This window comes from Anguilla rostrata, chromosome 3, assembly GCF_018555375.3.
Source record: "Anguilla rostrata isolate EN2019 chromosome 3, ASM1855537v3, whole genome shotgun sequence".
Classification (NCBI taxonomy): domain Eukaryota; kingdom Metazoa; phylum Chordata; class Actinopteri; order Anguilliformes; family Anguillidae; genus Anguilla; species Anguilla rostrata.
The window spans coordinates 67,758,083-67,782,928 of record NC_057935.1 but is presented as its reverse complement, the minus strand read 5'-3'; the positions used below and the strand labels follow the sequence as shown (position 1 = coordinate 67,782,928).

Here is a 24,846-nt window from a genome sequence, read left to right as displayed (position 1 = left end):
AGAGAGAGAAAGAGAGAGGGAAAGAGAGGGAGAGCGAGAACGCACCATGTATGGCAGGGGGAGACATAACACACCCCCACTCCCTGACACCCGTTGCCATACCCTGAGTGCTTGTGTGCTTTTTTAAAAGGCTGAGGTGTGTAAACAGAGACGGTGTGAGGGTGAGGGGGGGGGGAGAAGGGGAGGGGGCAGGGATCCGTGGCAGGTTTAGGGAGGGGGAAGGGAGGGGAGGGGGCGTGACTCCATGGTGGTGAAAGGGGGAGGGGGGGTGAAGGGAGAGGGCAGAGAAGGCTAGGCTTCCTGGTGGGAGAGGGTGTGGCCTGGAGGCGGGATGAGGGCGGGGGGGAGGGGCGTGGCTCTGTGGCGGTGGGAGGGTGAGGGAGGGAGGGGCATGGCTCTGTGGCGGGGGAGGGTGAGGGGGAAGGGGCATGGCTCTGTGGCGGTGGGAGAGGGGGCGTGGGCTAGGCTTCCTGGTGGTGCGGAGCGGGGTGGCCTGGTGGCGGCTGAGGTGGGGGGGGGGGGCTGGTAGTGGGCTAGGCTCCCTGGTGGTGCGGACGGGGTGGCCTGGTGGCGGGATGAGGGTGGGGGGGGGGGGTGGGGGGGTGGTAGTGGGCTACGCTCCCTGGTGCTTTGGGAGAGGGCATGACCCGGTGACAGTGCATCGCTCATATAAAGTCCCTGGTGTGCAGGCTCTCACAGGACAGGCTGCAGAAGCCGGTGGGGGTGCTGGCCCCCGTGTCGGGGGGGCTGGAGACGGCCGAGGGCAGGCCCTCTTCATCCTGCTGAGCGCTGTGCATCTGACTGACCACCACGCTGAGAGGGAAGGGGGAGAAAGAGAGAGAGGGAGGAGGAGGGAGAATGAGAGAGTGAGGGGGAGAGAGAGAGGGAGGGAGAGAGAGGAAAAGAGAGGGAGGGAGGGGGAGGAAGTAAGAGAGGGAGAGAGAGAGGGAGGGGGGGGAGAATGAGAGTGAGGGGAGAGAGAGAGAAGGAGGGAGAGAGCGGAAAAGAGAGGGAGGGAGGGAGGGAGAGAGAGAGAGAGGAGGGAGGGAGGTAGGGAGAGCGAGAGAGAGGGAGGGAGGTGGCCATTTTATAATTGCAGATATAAGGCTGGCACACGCAGACAGAGAAGGACACTGGCCTGGCTGCACAGGGAGGGGCTGAGAGCCATAGAATATAACACTGTGAGAGCCAGACATGATTCACCTGCCTGTAGGCCAGGGCTGGCCAACCCCGTGCCTACCGTCCTGCAGGTTTTCACTCCAATCCTAACAAAGCACACCTCATTCAACAGCTAGAGACCTCACTGAGCTGCTAACTAGTAGAATCAGGTGTGTCAAATTAGGGTTGAAATGAAAACCTGCAGGATGGTAGATCTGCAGGAACAGAGTTGGGCAGCCCTGCTGTAGGAAAGAGCATAGAACAGAGGTGCACAACAAGAGCCGATCTGTTTCAGGATTTTGTGCCAACTTCTGCACTTGCATATTTAAATAGCTCAATCATATCTTGATCTGACATTTGTATAAACATCGGCTACAGTTGCAGACAGCAAGTTTTACTGTGCTCAAGTACAGAAGCGAACCAGCATAGTTTATAGAGCTGTCAGAAAACTAAAACTAACCAGCACGCAGGACTGGAGTTGGGCACCCCTGCCATAGAGGATGTGGGTGTGGCTATACATACCTAGACCTGATTGGCTCCTCCTTTATGGAGAGGTTACTCCAGGATTCAACCTTCTGACTAGAGATGGATAAGACCGACCACTGACAGAAAGAGAGAGACAGACGGCACAGAAACACATTAATACAGCCATACAAACCTTGTTTTCAAGTTACGTAATGCCTCTGTGATTCCACCCAGCAAGAGCAGGGGTGTCCAATCTTACCTGAAAAGGGCCAGTGTGGGTTCAGGTTTTTGTTTTAGTCCAGCACTAAAACATCTGATTCAACTAATTAACTAATCATGATCTTCGATCAGACCTTGATAAGTAGATTCAGGAATCTTCCTGTTGGTTAAAACAAATACCTACACACCCACACCTGACTCCATCAGATTGGACATCCCTGAGCTATAAAGATACTTAATTAGGTCCAGATTTTGAGTTAAAGGAAGTTGGCTAAATTATTGTTATAGTCTTAGCATGTTCACAGACCGTAATATTAGTAATTAAGTAGGCTGGGAGAAATGAGAATGAACTGCAAATAGCTCCTTATGCAGCCAAATTCAGGATCAGTACTGGAGGACAGAACGTGATGGAATGTGACAGCAATGCTATACACACAGGGCCACATCTGTGCAGAGTAGCCATGGGGCCACATCTGTGCAGAGTAGGCATGGGGCCACATCTGTGCAGAGTAGGCATGGGGCCACATCTGTGCAGAGTAGGCATGGGGCCACATCTGTGCAGAGTAGCCGTGGGGCCACATCTATGCAGAGTAGCCATGGGGCCCATCTGTGCAGAGTAGCCATGGGGCCACATCTGTGCAGAGTAGCCATGGGGCCACATCTGTGCAGAGTAGCCATGGGGCCACATCTGTGCAGAGTAGCCATGGGGCCACATCTGTGCAGAGTAGCCATGGGGCCACATCTGTGCAGAGTAGCCATGGGGCCACATCTGTGCAGAGTAGCCATGGGGCCACATCTGTGCAGAGTAGCCATGGGGCCACATCTGTGCATAGTAGCTGTGTTGCTTTAACTTCACACTCGACAGTCTGGGTCTTAAACCAGGGCTCTGCGTAGATACTGTATGGAAGGTACTGTAGGGGGTCTGTGATCACACTCAGGGAGCAGGGTATAGGGGGAAAGGGTGCAAGGTGCAGGAGGTTAGGGAGCAGGGTGCAGGAGGTTAGGGAGCAGGGTGCAGGAGGTTAGGGAACAGGGTGCAGGAGGTATGGGAACAGGGTGTAGAAGGTTAGGGATCAGGGTGCAGGAGGTTAGGGAGCAGGGTGTAGAAGGTTAGGGATCAGGGTGCAGGAGGTTAGGGAGCAGGGTGTAGGAGGTATGGGAACAGGGTGCAGGAGGTTAGGGAACAGGGTGCAGGAGGTATGGGAACAGGGTGTAGAAGGTTAGGGATCAGGGTGCAGGAGGTTCGGGAACAGGGTGCAGGAGGTATGGGAACAGGGTGTAGAAGGTTAGGGATCAGGGTGCAGGAGGTTAGGGAGCAGGGTGTAGTATAGGAGGAGCGCTCACAGGATGTGGTAAATAGGAGGCGTTTCCCAGGTGAAATCCTTTCTGACACAGGCTCCTCAGCAGGTTGATTCCTGTGCAAACAGAAACAACACAGTCAGCGCAGTTACACTGTAGGCTTACAGGGAAGCACAGTTACACTACAGGCTGCACAGGAAGTCACAATCAAGCACAAAGATCTGGTCCTAAATTATATTTGTAAATTAACGGGATACACATTCTGAAAAGGGTAAGAACTAGAGGGCTTTGATTAAACTTTTAAGAGGAGGAGTGCTGTGTCAGACAGCTCAAGCACAGAGTATTCTTTTCATAAAATTTCAACTGGAATGGTCTAAACATCACAAACATGTCGTTTTCCGGTACTTTGTACAACCAATGTTTGACAGCTACACATGTAATAGTGGATTCCGCAGCACCGTTTAAGTAATCAGATTATCAAAAGTGCTACTGGCTGGCTAATAATATAACCACATAAACTGGATGTGTGTTGCAACAGTGCTACGCTTGCATTGGCAAACTTGCCAGCTGACTCTTCTGTGCCAAAAGTTCCAACACATCCAAGATGACGCTGCAGTCACGTAACAAGGTAGACCCGTTTCAACACTAGAGGGCGCATTTGCACAAGAAATTACATGAACGTCATCCATATCTCCCAACTAAAAACTTCCCAATATTCAACTAATGAATGGACCTTCTAGAGCTCTGACCTTGACCCTTACGAACGGGGCCCTGACCTCTGACCTTTGCCCTTAAGAACGAAGGCACCTAGCTCTGACCTTGGCCCTTATGAACGGGGCCCTGACCTCTGACCTTGGCCCTTACGAACGGGGCCCTGACCTCTGACCTTTGCCCTTAAGAACGAAGGCACCTAGCTCTGACCTTGGCCCTTAAGAACGGGCCTGACTCGACTTGCCTTCGAACGGCCCTGACCTCGACCTTGCTAAGACGAAGGCACTAGCTTGACTGGCCTATGAACGGCCCTGAACTCGCCTTGCCCTACGAACGGGGCCCGACCCTGACTTGCTTAAAACGAAGGCACTAGCTCGACTGGCCCTAGAAGACGGCCCCCAGCGCTGACCTTTGCTCCGGTTGTTCCAGTGCTTCTGCTCCCACTGGTTGAGCAGGATGTTGAGGTAGCGCGGCTGCTCGAAGAAGCGCAGGTAGCGAGAGGACGTGGGCGAGGGGAACACGCGCTCGAACTCGCCCCGGCGGCTCAGCTCGTCCTCCGCCTCCGTCAGGACCCGGACGTCCCGCGGGGTCAGGGCGTCCAGCACCGTGGAGTAGAACGCCTGGCGGGACCCGGGGGGGGGGGGGGGGGCGCGGGGAGCAGAGATCAGACTGGCAGAGAGACAGACCGCTACAGAAGGAGGCACTGAGAAGTGTGTGTGTACGTTTGTGAATGTATATTACTGTGTGTGTGTGTGTGTGTGTGTGTGTGTGTAACAGGCGTACCGGATTTGTGCTACGTTGGTTCTGGCTCAGGAAGTGTGCTCTCTTGATCTTCTCATCAAACAGGATTTCTCCAGAATGTCGCGATTTCTCCTTGTCTCCTCCACCCAAACTATAAAGAACATTAAAATGCAACAAATATCCACACAAAACAAACAAGTCAAACAACAAATCATAGTTTACCTCCTCTAGATTAACAGGGAACCCGTAAAACAACAGAAACCCTCTACAACAGGGCTGCCCAACCCTGCTCCTGGAGATCTACCCTCCTGTAGGCTTTTACTCCAACCCTAACAAAGCACCTCATTCAGCGAGCTAGAGATCTTGTTCAGCTGCTAATTAGTCATATCGGGTGTGCCAAATTAGGGTTGAAATGGAAACCTTCAGGACGCTAAAACTCCAGGAACAGGGTTGGGCAGCCCTGCTATACAACACCCTCCCTCATTCGCTGAGGCCTGAGGCCTACACTTTAATCCCAGAACTAAACGGGCCACCATATTCCAGCACGCCGGACCCGAACCGGGTCCGGCCCACGGAGGCGCGGACCTGCTGGCCGAGCTGCTGGCGCTGCTGCTCTTCAGGGGGCCCAGCTCGTCTCGGTGGGGGAGCACGAACCCCGCCAGGTTCATCAGGTCCCGCATCATCTGCCCTTTAATGTTGGCGTCCAGCGCCGAGTTGGAGTGGAGGCTGTGGAGAGAGTGGGGGGGCGGGGGGGGGAGATGCAGAGGGAGGGGCCGGTTACCGACGGCAACTCAAATCAGCAGCAGTCTCCTCACATTGGTAAAACAACAGAAGCCAGAAACGGCTTGCATAGAAATTAATGGCAGCAAGAAAAGTTAGCAAACTTACATTCATCATGTGAATGACGCGCTATGGATCTCTGGTAATGTGCTCACAATGGGTGCTTAGCTGTTACCAGCGAAAAATGAATCAAAGTAAATTTACTAGGACCGAGGGTGCTACTTAAACCCTGATAACGATAATAAATATTTAATTCTCATTTTTTCTTTATGCATGAAAAAGAACATGTCTGTCTCAATGTATGGTGAATCATGAGGCATGACAACAAATATTTATCCAGCTAAAAAAAGCATTTTTGACATGCTGCTTCACTTTTGGCGCTGAAACACAACAGAAGACCACAACTTACGGCATCTAATTTTATCTTTTTATTTTTTTAATTTTATCACTTTAATGAGTTAGGACCTGAGGCATAAAGTGCAACAGATGTGGTGAAATGCTGAGCTAGCGCTACTGAATGGCGTTACACAGTCATCCACTGTATCTTCTCCTGCTGACACATCTCGTATCAAATCATCTCCGGTCAAAGCTGCGATTCAGCCAATGGGGTGTCGTTCGCTGGCGAAGGGAGGGGGGTGGGTACCTGGGCGAGATGTTCACCTCCAGGAGCCAGGGCCGCAGGTGCTCGTCCAGCATGATGTCGAAGCCGAAGAGCTCGTGGCAGCAGTAGGGGGAGCGCACGTGCATCTTCACCAGCGTGTTCACGTACGGGTCCGACCTGCACGGGGGGGAAAACCAGCGCTCGATAAACACGCCCCGCGGCGGGCCGGACGCCCCAAACGCCAGCGGGAACCGCGGAAAAAAAACTTACGCGATGATGGTTTTGACGACGATGTCTTTGATCTTCTCCCAGATCAAGATGGTGTTGATGCCTCTGGCGCCAAGATACTGCCACAGGGCCTTCAGAGCCCTGCGCGGAACACAAGGGACAGCGTTTCAGGAGGACGCTCGCTCGCTCGTTACCGTGATGGACAGAACCGTCACCCTCCCTGCGACAGCAGACACCCTCCCCGCCACTCACCACTTATGGCCCTGACAGGCCTTGTCATCGCTGTTGCTCTGATACTCCGAGTTCTTCTTGTTCACGCTGTAGTTTGTCAGGTGCATGAACTTGTTGCTGAGGCTTTTCAAGGAAGAGGAATACCTGCGAAACGAACAGAAGAATGAACACAGCTGAACATCTCCAAGTGTCACTGGCTTTCAGTGTCTTGTCTAAGCTGTACAACATGTCAAAAAAATGGCGCATCTCTCAAATTCCGCTATAGCTAACCATTATATTGTATCATACATCTTATAAAAATGACACAAATTTCACAATAATTGAGAGCCAAAAGTAGAACACCTATGCATTACTGTAGAACAGTACATATTAAATTAGATATGAGACCCATATTAATTATGCAGAAAATGTTATAGGTTTATAATTAATTCTACATGTCTCCGATGTAACTAAAAATGGATGAAATAGAACTGAATTTAAAGTAACACACACACACACACACACACACACACGTAAATAACAAAATAAAAGTTCAAACCCAAACCCATTACTTTGAAAAGAAGACCCTCGCTAATTTTGAGATGATAAAACGAAATACTTCAAGACCAATCCGCTCGTAGGAGCCGTACTTGCAGCTGGCGAAGCGGACGAGGCCGTCGGTGAAGATGTAGACGCGCAGCGGGTCGTAGGAGGTGACGTACACGTAGATCCGCAGGTCAAACTTGTTCCCGCTGATGAGGTAGGGCTTGTGGAGGTATCTGCAGCAGGACCCCACACGGCACAGAGGGCAGTTACTGTAAACCATTCCTTCTATTTACAGGAAAGCACGTTTTGTGTAAATTTGGGACACAAAGTTCCTTCGACGTCTCAGATTCTCCTGAAGTTTCTCAAAACGTATTTGTGATCCAACTCTCAAACACGCATCAAATATCCTCCCTCCATAGGAAGTTCATTTGTGGAAAATTTCAGGAAAACCCAAGATGTCAAGGGAATTCCGTGTGCAAATATCCTGAAAACACCACCCATACTACAGGTCTTCTTTTGATAATCGTCAAATCAAAATCCAACAAATCACATCACACCTTGCTAAGAACCCAACCAACCAAGCGGCAGCTTACTTCTGTACCAGGAGGGGCCTCCTGTTGGGCAGTTGGCTCCACTTGTGAATCACCTGGATCCCGATTCCTCGAGCTGAAGCTGGCTGCCAGGACCAGTGGGAAATAAAAGCAAAACCCGTCATTCTCCCTGCAGTCCAGCCTTCTGTACTGCACACACACACTGATCCTTAAGGCCAGTTTACAGTCGGGCGACGTATGATTGGCCGATGGATATCGCTACATTGTCACCAACATTCCTATACGATTCCATACTATCATTCGACTCTGATACTGAACGCTGTCGCTCATAAAATGTACAAACACGTAACCGATAAGTACGCATTGCCGAAGTGGAGTCATTAGTGACATCACAGTAGTCCGCCCAGTCGGCAGCATACAGGTACGGAAACACTGTAATCGTGTTTATGTGTGGTCTTCCATTTTATTTATCTCAAGCCTCAGCGATGTCCACAAAGATGACAGCGACAACGGCAAATCGTCCGTCGCTCTATTATAAACTGAAAGGCGTAATCGCCGGGGGCAACAATAGCACACACAGCCGAACCGCGAACCGGCCTTCGCGGTTCTTAACAGAACGTCCCGCCCGGCGTCCCCGACGCACCGGCTTGACGATCCACTTCTGGCGCGTGCCGGTGCTGTCCCAGGCCTTCCTCAGCAGCTTGATGTCCTGCGGCAGCACGAAGGATCGTGGGAAGAAGCCGAACTCCTGCTTGCCGAAGTGCACCTGCATCTTGGACAGGTTGCGCCACAGTCGGTCCTTCCGCCCGATCTGGAAGGACCCCGGGAAGTGGTTCAGCTGGGGAAAGGGGGGGAGGGGGGGGACAGGGGGGGAAGCATATTGAAACTGTTTAAAGATCAAGCAGTGACACATTAAAGGCAAGCCGGGTAAAGAAAATTCAACTAAACAGCACAACACAACTGTGCGATTACACTAGTCCTGCAGACGTGGCAACACAACCTGAGTAGCCGCACGGCGTTCCCTCTTACTTTCTGGTATTCCCGAAGGGTCCGGAACCCTGCGGACTTCATGTGGTGGCCCCAGCAGCCGAGCCAATCGTGGCTCCCTGCAATTGAACACAAGGCCGCCGATTGGCCGGTTAGGAGGCTGGCCCCGGGCCTCGTGGGTAAGAGAAGAAAAGCCCTGCTGTCGGCTCGCTCTACTCACTCTTGGTGACTCTGAAATGCGAGCGGGCCACAGTGTGCTTCACCACATGAGGGGTGACGGAGCTCATCTTCCATTTCAGGAACTTCCTCTGCTCCTCCGGCAACAGCTCCACTACAACACAGGGCAGCTCGGTTACATGTGCACGGTCACACACAAACGCACGCTTACATCTGCACTGTGACACATATGCACACTTACAGCGCACGTCAAACACGTCCGCAAATTTGTGTAATGCTTACGAATCATGTAAGTCGCAGGTTAGCCACCTGCTACCTGCACTACCATGCACAGCTACATGTTTACAGCTGAACTATCGCACAACATAACGTTTTCTTATGTGTACATACTGACATACGCAAGCAACACAGTGAAACCACCAACTGTGATTACAGTGAATTCACCCCACAACACAGAATAATGTAAACATTCATCTATTTATAAAGTTAAAAATCCACCATCAGTACCAGTAAATAATACTCCTTCACTGAAACCACAGCATAATGCAGCATAATGACATGATCCCAGGCTTGAACCATCACTGGACCTGACCACAGGTGATGAAAATAGGGGCGATAATTTGGAGTGTGATGAACAGCGCCCCACGCCCTCACCTCTCTCTTTGGCGGTGGCGAAGTACAGCGTAGGGGGGGTGAGGGGGAACAGGCTCGGCACCAAGGCTGGCTTCAGGACCACTCCCTCCTCCAGGACGGGGGTCGACGGGTCCTCGATACTAACAGCCACAGCAGGTCATCAGGAGCAATGTAACACACCGCGTACACACACACACACACACACACACACACGCACGCACACAACAAACACAGCACGTACAACAATCACGCCACACACACACCCCGTCACACACACGCGTGCACGCACACACACAACAGCACGTCAACAACCACACACACACCCACGCCGCGCACGCACACACACACACACACACACACACACACACAGCACGTCAACGCCGCCACGCACACAAGCACCACCACACACGACACACACACGTAACACACACACAAGCACACACACGCCGCTTGAATTGCCCAAAACGTGTAAACACACATGTAAACACAGAAGCAAAATGAAATAAACAACTGACTGTTTGACTCACAATAACAGAATCACAATAACCTTTTAATTAGCCAAACTGATAAAAAAGAAGATAAAATAAAATAAAAGATAAAATAACAAAATATTAAACTCACATGACAGTCATTTAAGGTTTTTTTCCTGTTGCCCTTGGTTAAAAAAACAGTTTGTAGCTCCGAGAGTAAATCACATTGCGTTTGAGGTCATACACTACGTGGGCTTTTACTTTGGAAAAAATACAAATAAACCAATCAGGTGCGATGTCATTTCAGCACAATGGTCTACTAGGACCAGCACAATTTGGCCAGAGAAAGACGTCCCCATTATTGAGGGATAGTTCTACCTTTATCAGTGATTGACAATTGGCGGACCTTTCCACTAGCCTCTGTGCTTTCAATCTTTTCACACAGAGTAACCCCTAGAACAACAAAAAGCTTAGTTCTCTTCAGTGAAACACCGCCATCATTATGTCTGGTATTTACCTAGATTTTCCCCAAAGCTTTAAAAAGAAAAAAACGAAATATTCAAATGATCACTCAGTTATCTGGCCTTAAATAGAATAGAATTTTGTGGTCAAATATCAAAACTTGTATTTTTCAAGTTGCAGCATACAATTTGGACAATAATTACTATTTTCAGAGACAATCAATGCTTTCCAGAGAGCCTGAGGCACAGGTAGAAATATTGCTTTTTAACTTTAACAATTTTTAACTTCAAGCTAAATTTTCAACACTTACCCAAATTCAGTTAAAGCAAAATGCTAAGTGCATCCTGGACCTACAGAATAGGAGCCCTGACAAAATTCACTGACAGCCCCACAACAGGAATAAATCATAGAAAAATGCTAATTACCTTGATGAATCTTCCATGGACCTTGCAGACGAGGAATTGATCATAGAGGAGCAATCATATCCATCTGGCCAAAAACAAGCAAGCAAAATAATACAATCAGATCAAGCCCTTAAAAAACAATATCCAGAACATCAAATCACATCACATCAATTGCAGGGCTTCATGGCACTGCACTGCTGATGTCACTTCCTGTTGGGAGAAAACATAGCGGCTCACCATTGTCATCTCCACTGCAGTGGCCCTCCATCTCGTCAGGCAGTTCCTCTTCCTCAACTTCGTCCAGTGACATAGAAACAGCCTCCTCACTGGACACGGACGACAGCACTCAAAGCTGTTCTCACAAGCACTCAGTCACTGTTCAGTACTTCATTCAAGTGAGGGAAAACAATTACTGATGCCCACAGGAATTTTCTAAAAGTAATTCTTACCTTTGGCAGGGAATCAAATTAGTCAGGGGAGCCACATAATCATCCACCATTAGTAAAAACCCATTACAGTCTTTCCAAGGAGTCTAAAACAATACTGGTGCCATTTCCTATTTTTAAATGTAATACGACTTCGCCAGTGAGCACTTTCAATGATGCCATTTTTTAAAATATCCAAATATTTCTTATATTTCATTATATAGCTTCATGTCCCCTCAAGTCTCCAAGGGAACATTACCTTAGTGAGAACAGGATTAGTCAAATAAAGAGCCCTAGAATCCAAATAAAGATATTTGAATTGGAACATTCGTGTGTAAATGTAAATAGCTGATTAGCTGGGTTTAATTACTGCTTCAGTAAACCCAACGTTGTAAGACGCTGAAGTGACTGCTTCCTTGCTTTCCCCGGTAGCCTATAAAAATGCAGCTTTGAGCTGCCTCCGTTCCACAGACATTTCTGACAGCAGGGGGCTCCAGCTCTCGGTGAGCTGCACTTTGAAGGAACTGGTCTCAGTCACCTTAATGTTCAACACTTGCGTGAGAAAGACAAAATTACACATTTTGTCAAGTGTCAGGTATTCTCTCACTGTAACGCCATCCACGCTCAATGGCTAAACTTGGACAAACTTTGTTCTTTCCAGAAACCGGGCTGAGGGCCAAAACTTCAAAATACCGTACATTATTTCATACAAGCATGCTGTGACCCACCTTGACCCCCCACCTCTCACATCCCACAAACCGGTTCCGACACACGGGGAAACACACACGCGAGCAAAAAGCAGAAGGCTGCGCACAGACGGTCCTCGCTCATAAACGTGACACGCCTTCAGCACGCAGTTGCTAACAATCGGCGTGCGCTGTGCCGTCCCTCCCCCTCATTCTCACTGGTGTGTCGAGGCACGTGGCACATAGGCACTTACTTCAGGACCCTGAGGCCCATGGCACGGTGGTCCTCCAGCGGAGGCAGGGGATAGCCCAGCTCACCCTGCGGGAGGAGGGGACTGCCCTCGTTGGTGAGGTGTATGGCGGACAACTGACTGGTCACGGAGTAAATGGAGGCCTGCTTCAGACAGGCTCCTTTGCCGTCCGCATCCCCCGAAATGACAGTGGCACTGGCGCTGGCCGCGGTAAGGCTTTGCCTCCTGGCGGCGACGCCGGGGGCGGTGCAGGCATCGTCGGGGACGCAGCGGCTTTGCTCGTCTCCGTTGGCAAGGCGGGGCGGCGCAGGTCCAGGGGACCAAGGGTTCTTGGCTGAGCCGGTACTCGCGGCTTCCACCGCGCAGGGCGGGTCCGAGCCGCACCCTGGCGGCCTGGTCAGCCTGCCATTGGCGGTCCCGTTTCTCAGGAGCGAGCCGCTCTCGATCAGCCTCTCTATGGCCACCGTGAAGGGAACCCGCATGATCTCCCCTCTGGCCGCCCCCAGTCCTTTGGTGCCTTCGTAGCTCACGTGGCATTTCAGCAGATGTTCCGCCCGACCCGAGCCTGCTCTCACCATACCGCGCGGCTTCCGAAACTCCTTATCACCGCTGCTGTGCAGGTCCTGAGTGGCGGTCTGTGGTGTGGCCCTGCTGCTGCTGCTGCTGATCCTGACCTTGTTGCCGCTCCAGGGCAACGACCGGTCATCGGGCACACTGTTTTCAACGACCGCTGTAGATCTTCTGGAAGTGGCTCGTTGGGATGAGAGAGACCTCCTGCCCAACAGCCCTGGCCGGAGCTGGAGAGACTTCACACGCCCGGGGGACTGGCAGCTGTTTTTTGAGGCTCCCAGCCGCAAGGAACTCTGGGAAGCGTTAATCGAAGCGCTGGAACCCGCAGTGGCACTAGGCGCTACGCTGGAGACGCGGACGCCGTGAGAAAGACCATTACCATTATTGGTGGTAAAAACTTCTTTACCTCTGGCCACTTTGGGGCTGGCTGGGGACAGAGCAAGGCAGGCACGATGTACGGGCGTCCCTGAGGAATAATATTGCTGGTTCTGCGGTATCCTCAGGCGGAGCTGGACTGCGTGGTCAGGGGGGCTCTGGGTGTAGGACACAGTCCTCGTTTGGCCATTGGACAGGTCAGAGCTGGTAGACATGCGTGCGGCTGCAGATCTGGCACGGGCCGCAAGGCCTGGCCCAAAGGCCTGTGCTTTGAAGTCTTCAGCTCCATTGGAGGCCATCGGTTGCCATCTCTCAATCTCTCATCCTTCCTGGCAGGGACTTCAGCACATCACATCACATCAAGAAGGTGGGAGGGAAGGGCTGGTGTCAGTCCACTGACCATTGACAAAATGGAAGGAAAGGAATAAGGTTAAGTGAAATGGGCCCAGGACACTATGTAAACTGTTTGATGTTGTTTGTGAGCCCCTAACCTAAGACAATTTTCTAACACTACGTGATAGACAATAAAGTTTTTTGAATCTTGAATCTTAATAAGCAACTGTTAAAAGTTCACACTGAAGGGAGGCTAGCAGATTTAACCGGCTTGTCTTAACTAATGATGATGATTCCGCATCCCGGGGATTGTCCAGAATATTCAGCCAATTTTTTATTTTATTTTACCTGTGTAGAGGAAAATGTCAAGTTGGTCAGGTTAATTTATGATAACGCCAGCAGTTTTTAGTGTTGTGGTCCGCAAACAAGCTAACTTGATATTTTGTTCTGAGCCACCTGCTGCGGGAAATGCCTTTAAATAGCTGCAAGCTAAGTAAAGGCATTTCACCAAATGGGAAATGTTAGCTACCAGTAACCACCGCTAAACAATATCCGCCACGCCTTAGATCTATGCTGTTGCTATATTGCCCTGAGGTAAATGTCTGTTAGGCTTACAACGATAATGTTCCCGTTACCAGCGAACTTGCTAAAATAGCCACCTAGCTTCCTAGCTCTGAAATAGTTGCTAAATCAGCTGTCAGCACTAACATATTTTGAACTGACATTAGTCTGTAGATTGGTAGCTTGCAAACTATGTGCCAACTACGATTTGCTTACAGTAACCAACTAGTTGTCGTTAACCAATGTTAGGGTACTCAATGTCTCCCACGTTAGTCTAACTAGCCGTCTTAGTTAGTCTAACCGTATACTAGGTTATCTTGCTTGTAGCTAGCCAACGACAAGCTCTAGCGTTCGCAAACTACAAAGCCGACCAATCAAAGAGTTTGTTTACGTAAGTAAACAAGGTATCAAGCAAGCTAACAGTAGAGATGGCCATTTCAGGCCACGTTTTAGTGTTAGATTAGATAGTGCCATTCCACTGTCAAGCTATGTTTATCAGACCGATGTACTTCGCACGCTCCTGTAGAGACGCAAGCTAGAAACACCGTTTCACACGCTGTTGTGGTCTTTCGCTCTAAGTTTGCAAGCAAGCAAAAATGGTCTTAATGAAAACGCGCCCAATGCGAATGTATCACTAGATTGTGTTAATTTAGCAAATTGTTACGTTTGCTACTTTACCTGAGGGTGAGGATGCTGCGCAGCTATAGCGTGGCATCTCTCCGAGTGAGATCCAGCTAACGTAACCCTCTCCCCACAGCTTTTGGCCACCTTTAACCATTTCCTAGCAACAGCGTTGCTCCGCCGCGGTTTCCTTCCTGTTTGACATAGCCGGCTAGCCGGCTCCCTCTTTTGATCGCTACCTTTGATTTAGAATCTTCGCCGTTTAACACGTCCGACTTGATTAGGAGAAAGAAATATCCTTACATTTATGTGAAATAGGTGTGGTATAACAATAATCAGAGCCATTCACAGTGAAGGAAATAAGTTAGTGATATTAAAGTTAAGAAAACTCTTCATGTGTGTTATTTGGTGTTAAGGTGTTTGGTTACAGGATTAACAAGGTGTTAATTGGTCAGAAATGCCTTAACATCTGCTGGCAATAGTTCTTCGTGGGCTTCGAAAGTATATTGTGTAAATTTGAGCATGACTAAAATTATGGATATCACTTGTCATTAAGTGGTACACAATGTACAGAACTGATGGAACACTTTGTGATCATTTCTGTGTCATTACTGGGACCTGGATAGATATTAAATCTTTATTTACACAATATGTGCAATTCCTAGCTGTAGGATCATATAGGCAGCCATATTAATTAAACTACTAAAATCCTGGTTATGTAACGTAACTCTAATTATACAGTTTTGTTTCCTACATGAGTAAACACAGAAGATACTATTCATATGGCATATTTTTATTTGATAAGGTTGAACATCTTTACATAATTCTATACATTTCGTGTATTGTACATGTTCAAGAATAAAAAAGAAATTGTGCCACAAAACTGCACAGTCTTTTTTCTGTTTTGTTTAGCATTTCAACACCTAGATTAATCCATTAAAAGGTAAAGGGTTAATTTTTTATGCCTAGTTTATGAATACCTGTACACAGTACCCTTCCCTTGAATCATTTTTCAAAACTGTAACCTCCCTGTTAGCTCAGAGTACTGAAAGAACGCAGTAAAAAGAAACTCTAAATTACAAACTTTTGTGCCAGAAAATGGCAGTAAAACATTCTGCCATGTGAATCACATTATTCTTTTCTTTTAGCATCCTTAAGAACTGGTCAGAGCAACTTAACCAAATGCATTTCAACTGTTACACATTCCTAAACATACTGAGCAAGAGTCCGTCTGCCCTGATTATGAAGAATAATTTCTGAAACTCACCACAACTTTCAATAAAAAAAAAAAAATTAAAAAGAGATTAAGAGAGTGAAAATTGTTACTCAATGAAACAGGGCATAATTGCTTCTGCAAAGTGACGCCTTAAAGATGTTTGTAATCGCAATGTAATGATACTATAACGCTCACCGGGCAACACATATCCATGTTCCAAAACTACGGAAAACCTTTTTCTGACACTTGCACAAAGAATCGAAAAAAAAAAACAGAATGGAAACATTCTGTGTTCAGTGCTTTAGTGACGCGTCAACACAATCATAACAAGAATATTCCACTGTTCCATAAAAATATGGAGAGAATGGGAAATCATGAGGTATGCTTGAAGAGTATTTGAAAAAACTACGTCCTGTAAACTAGTTTACATAAACTGGAATCCTCAATCCCCAAACCTTATGTTCTGACCTTTTTTTTTTTAATGTCGGCTACTTTATTAAAAAATATGCAGTATTACTTGGAGCATTTACCCACACTGGCGTATGCACTTTACACCAAACATATCAAGGGATACCTCATAAAATAAGCAATCTGCTTCGGTTCCCTGAAGTTAGTGCATCAAATGACCCACCTTGAAAATGAACTTAGGAGCAATTCTGCAGTCATTTGCTCACTGCTAACCTTACAGAAAACGCACGTTGGGTGGGCACAGGGACACCAGCAAGCGTTTGGGTGAGAGGACCTGGTGTTCAGTATGAGCAACACTTTCCCCAGGGATCATGTACTAAAAGACATTTTTTTGTTGTTGAAAACTTAGGGGTACACACAAAATTACAAATTTTATTTTATGTTTGGTTGCTCCAGTTGGACCAGGTAGGTTCAAGTTAAGGGCCAGTATGCCAGTGGCGTGTTGGAAAGTTTTCCAAAATGACAAATAAGTCCAAATGATACTATTTAAATACTGCAAATAAAAATAAGAGCAAATAAGAAAAAGATTGGATTTCCACATCAAACAAAGCATCAGTTACAGAAAAGAATAGCCATGTACCATGTTAAAAAATAAAATAAAATCCAAACCACACACAACTTGAGTCGTTGACTTTCTCTTCCATATCATTTCATTGATAAAGTATTTCACAGACTGACTAGGACCAGCACCGCAGCCATGGCAACCAAGAGGAAATTTCCACAAACATTCCACTCCCTCAGTTCCAGCAACAACACAGCCCACATCCTTTGTAACAACAAAGCAATGCAATAACACCATAGTAAACTTCTAACGGGGAACTATGAAGGTACATACTACACAGCTAGGTTTGGCGATGAATGAGGAGGGTTCTGTGCTGCCAGGGGCTAGCTCTTATAATCCAAATGGACATTTAAATTAGACGCTGGCTACTACTTATGTTAATTTTAAACTGACCGCGAGGGAAAAGGGGGTTAAAAAGTGTTGTGTTGGTTAAAAATTCCTGTAAATCTCCAGGAAATTAATTCCCCAACTTTTAACCGAAAACTCATCAGATCACCCAAATATAATGCAAGCCCAATATATGTGAACAATACTTCAGAGTAAGAAAACGTTTTATTATTATTTTTTATTTTATTTTATTTATTTATATACTACAAACTTAAAACACAGCCTTGATTAAAAGCAATTCCCACACCACTATGTGAAAACACCACATTCCGTATCTCTCGCAATGTCCCGTGGATCGAACTTGGAAATCAAACCTTCTCGGCCTGATCAGGACATTCTGAAATGTCATCGCACACCACCCAAGGAGGTGCTTCAAAGATCCATGCATTTCATATAGTTAAAGGATTCCCAAGGGAAGCTGTAACCTGCTTCCCACTCAGACCACACACACATCCAAACTGTGCTCATCAGCCATACCATGCTGTGCGGCAGTCTTGCGTAAAGCACAACAGCCAAAAAGTATGTTACTCACAACAGTAGGCTGCCTTCATTTTAGGAGCAGAGAATTTCCGCCCTTGTCACATGCAAAATCCTCAATCAGCCTGACAAGATGGTTTCCAACAGAATGTTAAAGCAACACTCGATTCCCTTTTTAAAACAAACCCAATTCCCTCCTCCATTACTGCGTACTTGGCTACAGAGCAACCAAGTAGTCAACTCCCGTTACACCAAATTAACCCAAGATTACATAAACATAACAAAACTTTGGCCATTTAAACTTGGCGGAGGGAGGTATGCTCCTCAAAAACATTTTTACCATTCCATACAATTTTTCAGACCACTGCACTGAGATATCTTTTTTTTTTACTTTCCAAGTTGAAAAAAAAAAAAAAAAAAAAGGTTGAACTTTTTTCAAATGTTTTCGGGTTTTTAATGCATGTGCTTTCAAGCCCAGCATGTACTCAGGACAAAAAGCTCTCCAGCATATCAGACATGTACATTATGTACCTCTATCACCAGCTCACCACAGGGCTCGACAGTGCTTCCATTTTAGGAGAATTTGCTCCTGAAACTAGACGTGTGCTAACTGGGAGAGTTAATTACTATCTACTAATCGGCATTAATTAGTCTGCTCCGAAGTCTTTCAATTTAGGAGCACATGTGCACCTAGAAATCTTTTTTTTTTTAGCTTAGAGCCCGGTATCAGAGAGAATGAAGGGGCTTCACTCATTTTCACACACACACACGCACGCACGCACGCACGCACGCACGCACACTCAATCTCTCTCTAATCTTTACGTCGTTTCATACTTCCAGAATAAGTGCAACCAAAGATTCTTCCGATATGAATTACAAATGCAGAATAACAATTCATCTATGTTATCATATCTCACGGGGAGGATATGCATCTTACTGTAAATCCATCTTTTAAAAAAAAAAACAGCTGGTAGTTTTGTTTCTCATAGTCCTTCATATCAGCACCATTCTCAGGCCAGGTGCTCTAACTGGGCATGAGGAATGACTGGACCTTCCCAAAGGGCACCACCGCCTCAGAGCAGCAGGGCCACACTTTCAGGGGATTACTGGGACTCGGATGGGGGTCCCACACGAAGGGTCCCGGAGCGTAAAAATCAGGGGTCAGCTTGGGCGCGGCGAGTTTAGCGGACGCTAGCGCGTCGGCGGCAGATCCGTTAACTGCTCCACACCGCGTGGAAGAGAAGGGGAGCAGGTAGCCCAGGCCGACCGGAGCGGGGGTGGCGGGTCGGTCCCGGGCCGGCTCCGGGTCGGGGCAAGCCAGCGACGTGAGCAAGGAGCTCCAGAAGCACAGCGCCGAGGTCGAGGAAGAGGAGCGATCGGGCGAGGAGGCGGCGGCGGCGGTGCCCGAGCGCCGCTCCTGGCTGTCGTTTCCCAGAATGCAGCAGCGGAGGTCGGAGGGCGGGGCGACGGCGTCCGGCAGGGGGCCCGGGGGACCGGCCGAGGTCTGGAAGCTGACGGAGCAGGCCGGGCCTGGAGCACAGCTGAGCTGGTGCAGCACGGCGGAGGAGGCAATGAGCCCCGCCACACTGGTCAGATACACCAAGCCCAGCATACAGGCCAGCTACCGAGAGAGAGAGAGAGAGAGAGGGAGAGACAGACAGACAGAGAGAGAGAGAGAGGGAGGGAGGGAAGGAGGGAGGGAGGGAGAGAGAGAGAGAGAGAGAAAGAGAGAGAGAGGGAGGGGAGGAGAGAGCGAGAGAGAGAGAAAGAAAGACACAGAGACACAGAGAGGGGGAGAGGAAGAGGGAGAGAGAGAGAGAGAGAGAGAGAGAGAGGGAGAGAGAGAGAGGGAGAGAGGGAGAGAGAGAGACAGAGAGAATTACATTAACATTCCTGCTCATACTTCAGCCCAATTCATCACGACACACTCACTAAGCTCAACATTAAGGGGAAAACACAGGGGAGATTGTGTGTATGTGCTTACAGTATTGGTAGAAAAAAAAAAAACAGTAAATAGCAAGTGGTGTGGCTGGCACTGAGCCAAAAACTGTTAAACTACACAATATACTGATCTACATGACACCTAAAAAATGAGATGACAGGTCAGTGGACATATCGGTTTGATACCATTAAATAATCTAAAGAAAACTTCCCGGCGCCCGAGCAGTCGTTGCGTACCACCCCAAACACAAACACCGTTGGCTTTCTCACAGCTCTCTGTGAGGTAACTGCCTTCTCACCTTGGTGAAGTGCAGGTAGATGGCGGTGAAGGTGTGTCGCCATGCCGACTGCTCCAGCAACACACAGAGGTCGGTGTACGTGAACCAGCCCCGCTTCAACCCCTCCTTCTGTGCTATGCTGGAGGAACAACGACAAGGACGATAAAAAGGTTACAACGGTTCTACGTCTGGCATTTACATTTCAGAGAAAAGCAAATGAATAAAAACACACCCGAGATGTTTTTTGCCACCGTTGGACACCCGTTTTTCTGAGGGCTTTCCAGTGTGTCGTGAACAAACGGTAACCGATACGGGCCAGGAAAAGGGATGACTTGATCTCTGAACCAGATCTGGTTACTTGCAGAACAGTAATTACAGAGAATGAACTGTAATCCAGCCATGAGAGTGGACTCAAAGCAGGGCCCTTCCAGTGCTCGCAGAATGCTAACATCTGCGTCCTGAAAACACACAGCAACTCACTTCCCAAGCTATCCAGTCACCATGTATCATGAAGCCTTGGTTGGCACTGTCCCAAAAAGCACACACTGAGGCGGATTACACGCCCCTTCTCTCTCGTGCGCAGTTCAGACTCCCTGATAGCTGGAAGCTCGGATGCAAATGCATCTGCGTGCTGAGAGAACAACAGGCTGCAGAACAGGACTCCCCGCACCAAATGCAACGGCAGTCAAATTAAAAATTGAGTGATTTATATGTACCGTTGAGCAGAGTACGTATCCATTCTGCCATATCAAAATGAACCGAAACGTAACCTGATTCAAAAGGAACCATTGCCTGTGCGTGCAGATACAGACGGGTGACAAATTAAAGGAAAAACCAACATGAAGCTTAAAGTTAAGGTTGGAGTCAGTTTCATGAAATTCAACAAAATGGGAAATTTATGTGCATTGTTGGGAGGGTCGTCACAACATCTTTTCACACTACACACCTAGTTCCTTTGACAGTTAAAAAAAAGGTGTGTGCAATCCAAAGCACTGGGGTCCCAAATCCCAGTTTTGGGGTTCCACACCACCGTCCAAAAAGAACCCCAAAACAGAGGGTAAACCTACCTGGTTTCTAGTTGACTCAATATGTCAAAGAATTCACTAGGTTCAGTAAAGAGACTCCAGTCCTGAAAGACATGAACAACTGGTGATCAGTATCGTATCCCTGTCACAAACAAAGAGAGGAAGTTATCTGTAAATGAACCACAGGTTTTTGCTAAACAGGAAGCAGCACGGTTGAGCCCTGCTTACGATGGCTTTCAGGAAGTTCATCTCGAGGGTGTTGACCGTCTGCACGTCCAGCTTCCCTGCGGCGCCCCATTCGTCGTTGAACACTTCCTCCTCCTCTCCCTCGTCGTACAGGTACTTGCTGGCAACCATCTTGAAAGAAAGACACAATTTTTTCCATTTTTTACTGTACATTTCTTCTTTCGGTTCCCTGCAGTAAGAGTGAAAATCTCTTCCCTCCAGTTTGACTCACACAATCGAAGCCGTTCGGTTCTTTTCATACGATTCCACACAAGAGACGGGCAATGAGGGGCCAATAACCATATCTGGTTTCCATGCCAACTTCAGGCCTTAGTTACTTAATTAGTTCTAACATTTATGCCATCTGACATTTTTACTTCACACTTCTTGACAAGCGCACGCATGCATGGATGACAGCCGAAGACTCTTGTGTCCCTATACTGTCATCCGTCATCTAATGTACGACCGAACCAGTGTTGGTGCATACAGCCAATTTGCTCATTTAGCCATTCAGTAATTAACGGGGGAAAGAGCCTGCATACACACCGGCCGTCCAGGACGGGAACCGCCCACCCCTGTCCCAGACCCACATACCATTGAGATCAGGAAAAGGTCGGAGGAGGAGATCTGTTGCAGGTATTCGGGATTTCTGTGTCTGAGCCTTTCGATGTAGACCAGGGCCAGCATCATGGCGCAAGGGGAGATGCAAGCTTCCCTGGAACAGAGAATAATACATGACATTACATTACAGGCATTTAGCAGACGCTCTTATCCAGAGCAACATTTTTTACATAGCATTTACATTGCATCCATTTATACTGCTGGATATATACTGAAGCAATGCAGGTTTTACACAGCATTACATCCATGTATACTGAAGCAAATTAAGCGCCTTGCTCAAAGGTACAACAGCGGTGTTCGACCCAGGTATCGAACCTGTGACCTTTAGGTTACAAGACCAGCTCCTTACCCATCATACTACACTGCCCCCATCATCAATACGCTTCATCGGAAACAGTTCGGCAGTAACCCCACACACCCACCCGAGTCAGAACAGGAAATTCAGAAAAAGGAACCGCATCACACAGGCACTCAGAACACAAACCTGGCAACGTGTGCAGCATACTTCTTCTGAAGCTTTCGAATGGGGCTAGGGGCAGATTTCTGAAGCAGTTCCACGGCAATGTCTTGCAGGGAGGGAGGGGAGAGAGAAGAAAACTTGTACACAGCTCAAAATTCACATACGTTATACACCTGCAGTGGTGACTAGAAATTGATACCGTTTAGCTTATTTACATAATGCGATACACTAAATAATGTGCTGTTTTAAACTCCTTAATAATTACAAGGCATGGCTTATAAATGCATGTTACGTTTCTTCAGACAAAACCTTTAAAACTACATGAGCGCACGTAGCTCTGATGATGTACTATGCAGTATGCGCCTGGTTCAATGTAAAGAGGCTGTGACTGATCCCATGTGTTTCATTGCTAATTGGTTATGTAATCCTGCATGCAATGCCAACTGTTAAGATTCCCAGACCTGAGTAGGGAAGTTTCATTTAAACTTATTCATTAGCCTATATCTACCAAAATAAAAACTTTTTTTTACAAAATTAAAGACATTGACATAAACTGTATCTTCTGTCAGATGCCCAGAGACTGGTGTTCACTTATTTTTGGTGTTGCCTAAATGTGAAACTGTTCTGGCAAAACCTCTGCTTTTGTTATTGACAATATTGATGAACGCTTTCATTTATTGTGGAAACACAAATTGTTTGGTTTCTGGGAAAATATGAGATACATCCACTCATGAATACATGGTAAATCTTACTATGTTCATGGATAAACATCCTATTCATAAATTCACGTTTTCAGCCATGCCTTATTGTTTTTATAATTAAGATGTAGCAATATATTGGTTCAGTTTTGCCCTCTTTAAAACAAAAAACAGTTAAACTGTGAAGACTTGTGTTTTTTGAAACTTTTATACATTGTATTTTCCCCTCGTGTTAATATATGTATATTCCTTTGTAGGTATTACGTATGTTCGGTATTTGTACTTGTTTAATAAAAAATTATTCCCAGAACTTCACTGTGAAAATTTACACCATGCCTACTGACCTGTGACGGGGCAGGAGAGGGCATCCAGTGTACAGTCCTTGTCTAATCCATAATAAAGACGCTTTCGGACACGCTCTGACAGTTTCTGGTGCCCTGGGATAAACTGCACAGAAAATTGCATTGGATATGTATAAGACAAAAAAAACTTAACTTCCAACAGCGTTGAAAACTATAAATTGTCAAATTTCTCATTACAGTGTTGTGCGCGTTAGACGTTTTGTAACATCCGCACGCACGTGCTGAGGCAGCTGACTAACAATAACTTCGGATAGTAGGTGACAGTGTCTGACATAGCTCTAGCTAACATCCTAGCCTGCTCACATTTTCATCTGCGCTGTTAACATTCATTTCGAAAAACAAATGTAACGTTAACATCCGTTCCTTAAAACCCATAGTACCGCAAACGTTGAGTAATATCCAGCTAGCTAGCTAACTAACGTTAAGCGCCAAAAATTAACACTAGCTACTTGGCCCCAATAATTTCAAAGCTAACTTCTTTAGACGATTTCCATGTTTAAACACAAATCTAGTGTTACCATAGATTGCTACAGCCAGCTAGTTAAATTGAATAGCTAATATAATGTGTCCAGGTAGGCCTATATCAAGTAAACTTGATTTTCGTAGCCAGCCATAGTCCATGATGTTAGGCAACTGTCAACTGATGTGGAGAGTTTCACTAACGGGGTAGGCTGATTTACGCTGGCAGTAAGTTAACGATCAACCAAATAGTTGCGCAGGACCAAAACAGGCCCAACTTCCTTATATTCATCAATGCTGGTTGGCTCTTCTCGACGGGTGTTCAGTTCACTTGATCGTAGCTAACTTGTGGAGTATTTATAGAAACTGCCAAACCAGATAACCACCTGTCTAACTGACGTTTGCGACCGTGTTCATCTGGGCAAAGCCTGAAGTAACCAAGGCCTCACCAAAGCCTCGGGCTAGTAGTGCAGGATCGGCAGATTCTCGACTGATAGGACACGCCTTCAGAAGTACAAGGATGTCCATAAAAGATCTACTGTGAAATAAACCTTCTACGAAATCAAAGCTTAATTGTCCATTAAACTAAATACAAATTGCGCAGCTAACTACGTTGTTACAACCCCCTGTATCTAGCTAGCTAGCTACTTGTTTAGCAATGAACTAGGCCAACAAGAATGGGTTTGCTAGCTACCCAGTCCGCTTTCCGGAATTCAAGGGCACCAATAAAACAAATAATTTCCCAAATCAATGTACATTCACCTACCGTAAACTCTTGGAAATCAGAAAATGGAAATGTCCGCTCATCAAACAATTCCTCAAAATCCATTTTAAGGGGTCAACATTAAACCGTGAAAACTTAAACAGCTAAGCTAGTGAACTAAGCACAGGGGCGCAGTCCTTCCTTATTCCTGCAACAGTGACACCCTGCGAGCTTTGTCCGAAACGCTGAGAAAAAAAAAAAAAAAAAACGTTATGCAACATAAAAATATGACAGGATATGGGTGTTATTTTTGCGTTGAGTTTGACTTGCCAACGAACCGTGACAGATTATTATTTATAAATTATAATATATCCAAATGTACGTGAATGGCTAATAATCTGATGTAATATTCTACCGTTATTGTAAGAGACAATACAATTTTTTCAAAGCAAAAGCTACCAAATAACTACTTCACAATGAACTTTATTAACGATTGCAGA

At 47.0% G+C, this 24,846-nt stretch overlaps 2 protein-coding genes across 4 annotated transcripts; both read right to left on the bottom strand.

Annotated features, from left to right (window-relative positions):
- Positions 1–549: 549 nt before the first annotated feature.
- ttll4 (tubulin tyrosine ligase-like family, member 4) lies at positions 550–14,676 on the bottom strand. 2 transcript variants are annotated; one of them, XM_064329448.1, is made up of 19 exons: positions 14,522–14,676; positions 12,008–13,344; positions 10,880–10,968; positions 10,664–10,727; positions 9,328–9,446; positions 8,717–8,827; positions 8,539–8,615; positions 8,153–8,347; positions 7,552–7,634; positions 7,063–7,191; positions 6,455–6,577; positions 6,245–6,343; positions 6,017–6,151; positions 5,179–5,319; positions 4,636–4,744; positions 4,262–4,472; positions 3,187–3,257; positions 1,681–1,760; positions 550–813 (listed from the first exon to the last, which is right to left on the bottom strand). In XM_064329448.1, exons 2-19 carry the CDS (start codon positions 13,246–13,248, stop codon positions 666–668), a joined length of 3,225 nt encoding a protein of 1,074 aa, XP_064185518.1. In that variant the 5' UTR covers positions 13,249–13,344; positions 14,522–14,676; the 3' UTR covers positions 550–665. The 2 variants fall into 2 exon arrangements, with proteins under 2 accessions (XP_064185518.1, XP_064185519.1); XM_064329449.1 differs by lacking the exon at positions 14,522–14,676 and adding an exon at positions 13,631–14,136.
- Positions 14,677–15,241: 565 nt separating this feature from the next.
- On the bottom strand, positions 15,242–24,583 carry cnppd1 (cyclin Pas1/PHO80 domain containing 1). Of its 2 annotated transcripts, none has more exons than XM_064329455.1 (8): positions 24,410–24,583; positions 23,167–23,269; positions 22,149–22,230; positions 21,638–21,758; positions 21,047–21,175; positions 20,861–20,922; positions 19,815–19,932; positions 15,242–19,195 (listed from the first exon to the last, which is right to left on the bottom strand). In XM_064329455.1, exons 1-8 carry the CDS (start codon positions 24,470–24,472, stop codon positions 18,599–18,601), a joined length of 1,275 nt encoding a protein of 424 aa, XP_064185525.1. In that variant the 5' UTR covers positions 24,473–24,583; the 3' UTR covers positions 15,242–18,598. The 2 variants fall into 2 exon arrangements, with proteins under 2 accessions (XP_064185525.1, XP_064185526.1); XM_064329456.1 differs by lacking the exon at positions 24,410–24,583 and adding an exon at positions 23,703–24,348.
- Between the last annotated feature and the right edge of the window lie 263 nt (positions 24,584–24,846).

Bases quoted from the DNA above. Each gene is read 5' to 3' on its own strand.
- ttll4 (XM_064329448.1), bottom strand. From the start codon at position 13,248: ATGGCCTCCAATGGAGCTGAAGACTTCAAAGCACAGGCCTTTGGGCCA. The intron at 1,761-3,186 runs GTGAGCGCTCCT...TCTTTCTGTCAG, and splicing joins CCTCCTATTTACCACATCCT to TGGTCGGTCTTATCCATCTC. The intron at 814-1,680 runs GTATGTATAGCC...CTTCCCTCTCAG, and splicing joins GAGGAGCCAATCAGGTCTAG to CGTGGTGGTCAGTCAGATGC.
- cnppd1 (XM_064329455.1), bottom strand. From the start codon at position 24,472: ATGGATTTTGAGGAATTGTTTGATGAGCGGACATTTCCATTTTCTGAT. The intron at 23,270-24,409 runs GTAGGTGAATGT...TTTTCTGTGCAG, and splicing joins CTGATTTCCAAGAGTTTACG to TTTATCCCAGGGCACCAGAA. The intron at 19,196-19,814 runs GTGAGAAGGCAG...CTCTCTCGGTAG, and splicing joins TCTACCTGCACTTCACCAAG to CTGGCCTGTATGCTGGGCTT.